General features: G+C 32.1%; 1 protein-coding gene across 1 annotated transcript; it reads right to left on the bottom strand.

Annotated features, from left to right (window-relative positions):
* Nucleotides 1-1589: 1589 nt before the first annotated feature.
* Nucleotides 1590-3737, bottom strand: LOC137838110 (protein SPEAR3). The gene is made up of 5 exons (XM_068647341.2): nucleotides 3310-3737; nucleotides 3036-3146; nucleotides 2352-2419; nucleotides 2046-2097; nucleotides 1590-1925 (listed from the first exon to the last, which is right to left on the bottom strand). The coding sequence occupies exons 1-5, from the start codon at nucleotides 3535-3537 to the stop codon at nucleotides 1818-1820; spliced, it is 567 nt and encodes a 188-aa protein (XP_068503442.1). The 5' UTR covers nucleotides 3538-3737; the 3' UTR covers nucleotides 1590-1817.
* Nucleotides 3738-5341: the final 1604 nt, after the last annotated feature.

Genomic DNA, 5341 nt, shown 5'->3' with positions numbered 1-5341 from the left:
CAACAAGTTGACGAACACTTTGAACCTCCCTTCACAGACACATCATTTTTCCATACTGTTTTGTAGATTGCACATTGCATTTTTCAATTTTCTGTTGGGTGGGGGCATGCATTGATTAGAAGCAGAAACTCCATCTCATGAACAGTGTTTCAATTTTCTTGTTGTTGTCAACGAAAGTGCCTCTGGAGAACAAAATTTCAAGACTCAATTATTATGTACACATATTTGCCAATCCGAAGATAGACACACATACTTTTCTGAACAGTGATTAACATTACTAAGTCAATACAACACAGCTCCAGATTCTATATGCACCTAACTAACCGCAGATGAATCAAGAAAATCATGCTCCTGAAGAATTAGATTAGTTTGAAACTTTTTTTCCTTTGATACAAGTAAATGTTTGGTTTTTGGTTTCTTTTAAAGTTCTTTAGTATGTTTTTTCTTCTCTGAATGACATCTTAAACTCCCAGTTTGAATGTACTCGATTTAATCTTTTTGTCAGTTTTAGGTGGGTTGACATGGTTTCTTTGTGTCTTTGAAGGGAGCTTGCTTTTATGTAGTAGAAGTTTAAGTTGCTTTTAGTTTAATTCTTGTTGATTGATTGTTGGACGGTTTTGGATGAAGTTGTTGTTCAGTCGGTCTTATATTAAGGTTGAATTATTCTTAAAATGCATTATATTTATTTATTTTTTCTTGTTTTAAAAAATATTTAGTTTAACTTTTGTGTCATTTAAAGTGAACATATTTTGATTGGATTAAATTTCTATCCTATTTTATGTTGTGCTTGTATAAGCTTCTTAATCCACATGACTTCTAAAAATGCATAGCTCAATTGTACCTAAATAAAGTTACCATGAAATCCACTTTACTCCTGAGACTTCGAAATGAGAGTTAAATTTGTAGGAGATACAACCTAAGTGAAATTTAACTTGAGGATATGGTTAGATACAATTCCTTGTAAACACTTTTAAAATATTGAAATAAGAAAACAAATTAAAATAAGTTTGTTTAAAAGAAAATTATTATTTTTTTATATTTTTTATCAAACAAAGAAAGAATAAATAAATTTTGATCATTTTAGGGATATTTTTTTTATATAAATTAATTTATAAAAACTTAGTCGTATCAACTTTCTCAAAAAGTTTAACTTTATCTTATAAACAAAATTAGTTTACAGATAAATTATTTGACATTTCTTTTATCTTATTCTCTTCTTTTACAAATATTTGGAAAAAAGTATCCAACTACCATAGGAAAAGTGTGCATGTTAGTGTGACAAAATATTTGTAAAAGAATCGTAACATCTAGTTAGTTTTGATTGATGCTACAGTATCATGTTCTTAAACATAAAATTGAAACAAAATTTTTTTTGGTGAAACTGGTTGAAGAAAAGAAAATGCAGAAAGTATTTCTCAGTTGTGTATGATCTCTTCATGATCAATCCCTTCCCATTTCAGTACCAATTGTCACATGCAGCCTTGCATTTTAGCAATTAACGAAGACAGATTTTGGAATTCATGAAAGATTCTGCATACTAATAATAACTAGCTAATAGAAATAAATCTAATAAATAAGAGCTAGCTAGCTATCATAAAAAATAACTTCTCTTTTGTTTCTTTGATGATTTACGTTAAAAGAGAAGTTTGCATTGCTTTTATGCAAAGAGTAGTGAATCTATATCTTCCATGACACAAGAGTATGATCCCCAATGAAACTTTAAAACAAACACATTGGCTTGTTCATGTGCTTTTGCAATTCATAATTGTAAATAAAAGCATTACAATTACTAGAATTGCCACTGTTCCAGTGGCAGATCAAAGAGATAGTCTTAGCTCCAAATCTGGTTCTTGAGTGTCACTTGATTCAGAGTTCTGACTGCTTGAACCACTTCTATGCTTCTTGGTATCTATGTGTTGTGAGTCCTATATAATTAACACAAACCAACACAATTCAGAATTCTATTGTTTTTGGGTGCTAAGCCAAATATATGTTTCATAATTGGTATATCAAATGAGATAGAAAACTTGAAAAGGATTCCTTACATATAGGTTAAGTAAAGGTCTCGTTTGAGCAGTGGAATTGGCATGTTCCCATCTGGTTTTGCAGCAAAGAATTTAACATATACATCAGCCTATAAATTCTTCATGATAAATAATAAAAAAATGAACAAAAACCCAACAAATTTATTTTTATCAGAAGCAATATATACGTAAGAATCATTTCAGGATAAGAAACACTTCAGAAGTGATTCAACCATTCAACCACTGACACGACTTTACAACAAGTATAATGAACACATTTGCTCTTTACTACGAAAAGGGTCTAATAGGGCTGAAAGGTTGAAGTACCTTGCAGTATTAGTTGGCTGAGAATCTCCATATCTAATGCTTGTTCTTTCATATTCGGGTAGGGACATCTGCACAGGCAAACAGTGTTGTCCAATTTCAAGATCCACGATCCAAACTCACTCTTTCAATATATATGTATGTGTGTTACTACACTCACATGGACATGTTGGAAGCAGAAGAATTATTACTTGTACGTTTTTGCAACATTAGATGTCAAAGTAATCAGCAAAACTGTAACGAAAAAGATGATTTGAATGACATTTTTTTGGTTCTTTCGATAACTTTTTATAACCCAGATACTTTTCAATTAGCAGAACACCCCCTCCAACCCTAATTAGCACTTTCAAATCCAACCTAACATATATACAGAAGAAAATTAATTCAGATTCAAAGAGAAGATTGCTAGGGTTATGCTGTACATACATATACTTTTCAATAATAAGAACATACGTATATATATACCATGTCAATCACTACAAGAAATATTGATATATTGATGTTAGTCTCTCCAAAAATTTCACATAAAAACTAAAAAAAAAATAAAAAATTTACTGATATATAATTGATTTATTTTTTACTGATAAAAAAAAATAAAACATATATGTACAAATAAAGCTATAATTATGGCTGCAGAAGTGTAAAATGAATTGGGATCGGTTGAAGAAAAGGCAAAACTACACATACCACAATGTTGGGTTGGAAGCCATATGAAGCTGAGTATGATGTAGATGAGGAGGAGTAAGAAAAAGATGATGATGGTACTGATGAATAGGGTGTTTGCACCCTTGGATCTTCCTGCATGTTGTTGACAAGGAATTAACAAAACCTCCCAATATTGGAATTCTGAATCCAAGCCAAAAATATTGCTATAGTTTTTGAGTTGGATGGTATCTTTGAAGATGAACTTTGTACAAGGGTAAAAATTGCTAGTTTTTGAGAAAGAAGAAAAGGGTCTTACATTGTTAAAGTTAGAAGGGTAAGGAGCTTGCAGAGGAGGATGATAGGCACCACAGGCCATTTGACCATGTAATCTGATTTTCTCCAATTGAGCAACTCCTAATCCTCTTTGTGGTTGCTTTGGCTTTTCTTGATTGTTCTTCTTCCCTTTTCTTGAAGAAGAAGAAGAAGAAGAGCCACTCACTCTTTCATTTCCCATGTTTGGCTCTCCAAAATAACTGCCATCCATGCTTCTTCTCCTCTCTTTTCTTGTGCTTTGTGGCTTTTTGGCAAATCCCGGAAGAACTGCTTCCACTTAATTTGTGGCTGGAAAATCAGAGATCTCGTGTGCTATCTTTTAAGCGTCTAGCAGAACTGAGGAATAATTGCATCGCTGGATCAGATTGTGTATAGATTTCAATGTTAAGTTATATATATACGCCTAGATTCTATGCTTCCTTTCTCTACCCTTCAACTTCATTTTTCTAACTCAATAATGATTACATTTTTTAATAATTTTGGAGACTATCTCTGAAAGCGATTGTCTCTCATTTAAAATGCAAATAAGCTGTATTGGAAGACTCTAATCAGTAGCCACGCGCCACAAGGTTGGCTGCAACTTATGTATGCAGATTTTTTACTGTTTATGGTGCATAAAATATACATTTTTTTGTAGATGTTTGCTGAAACTTTCTTTCCATTAAAAAAGAGATTAGTGTGTGCTACGCTATATATGCCGAGGATGATGATGAGGTTGGCACTTCTGAGTCTCTCTCAGAAATCAGCATATATAGCTTCCTTCTAAAGTGGCATGTAGGTGATTAATTAATTGTCTTGATTCTTCTCTACTTGATGGGTATTTTTAGGGTCCTTTTATATAAGATTATTTTGATTACACTGATCAAAGTAGATTACAAAGCTTTGTGCACCAAGAAAAATAATATATAAAAGATAACAAAGCCTTAAGTAGGTTCCACTCTGCATGTGGTTTCCTAGTTCTCGGTCAATTTGTCTCAGCTGATAGTACCCTAAAGGGCCTCACCTGAAAAGCACCAGCTGTAAAATTCCTTATAATTAGTAACTTATGGAGAAGGGAAAGTAACAAAATCAAATTCAGCACTTTTAAAACAATCTGATATCAGATCAACTGATACATATATATGTATGAATTTTTCCCTTTTTTTTCAGTTTTGACACAGTAAAGTTGTTTGGATTGCGTTAGTAAGTGAGATTTGGGAGGTATAGGAATAATTGTTTATTCAACGGAGGAGTTGTAGACTATTTTGAAGTCTTCTTCTTGGTACAGGTTAAAAGTTGGTCTTGGATTTCGTCAAAAGTACCTTCAGTGAGTTTTTTCTTCTCTGATTGATGTTTAGAACTCCTGGTATGTGTGTATGTATATACTCAATTAATAGTTGCTGATAGGATGACAGAATTGGTCTTTGAATTTTAAGTTATTTTTTAACTTGTGACAGGGTAGATAGTCAGAGTTTTCTTAAGATGTATATCTCTTTTGCTGTATAGGAGGGTTGGACCACTCTTAATGTAGGCACATTTATTATATCTTTTCTTGGTGATAAAAAATGATTGAGAAGGGAAAGTAATTAAATCAAATTCAGCAATTTTAATACAATCTGACATAAGATCAACTGAGACATAAATATGTATGAATTTTTCCATTTTTGCAGTTTTAAAAGAGTGAAGTTGTGATGCAGTTAATACTCAGAATCCAGAAAGGTATATTATCTTGATCTAAATCTAAAAGTATTGGTTAATTAATGAGGGGAGAGATATAAAGATTGAGAGATAGGTGAAACAATGTAGAGAGGTTCATGAGATACCAAATACATGATTATAATAATGATGGGGTTATTATATAATGAATTGTTTAGAGATAGGAAATGATCTAACTGAACTGTTTCACGCATGGTTTGTGGGTCATATTTTATGAGTTGTTTGTGTGGTGGAAAGTTAGAATATCCTCCAATTTGTTAGCCAGACATGTGAACCCTTGCAAATTACAAGAAACCCCACAAAAAGTATGTTATTTGTTG

Source organism: Phaseolus vulgaris, chromosome 4 (assembly GCF_051622355.1).
Source record: "Phaseolus vulgaris cultivar YP4 chromosome 4, ASM5162235v1, whole genome shotgun sequence".
NCBI classification, from domain to species: Eukaryota; Viridiplantae; Streptophyta; class Magnoliopsida; order Fabales; family Fabaceae; genus Phaseolus; species Phaseolus vulgaris.
Note: the sequence above shows the minus strand (reverse complement) of the source record. Positions and strands in the feature narration are given on the sequence as shown.

Excerpts from the sequence above, each read along its gene's own strand:
- LOC137838110 (XM_068647341.2), bottom strand. The coding sequence starts at position 3,537 with ATGGATGGCAGTTATTTTGGAGAGCCAAACATGGGAAATGAAAGAGTG. Across the intron at positions 2,098-2,351 it reads CAGCCAACTAATACTGCAAG|ATGGGAACATGCCAATTCCA; the intron begins GTACTTCAACCT and ends CTGCAAAACCAG. Across the intron at positions 1,926-2,045 it reads GACCTTTACTTAACCTATAT|GACTCACAACACATAGATAC; the intron begins GTAAGGAATCCT and ends TTAATTATATAG.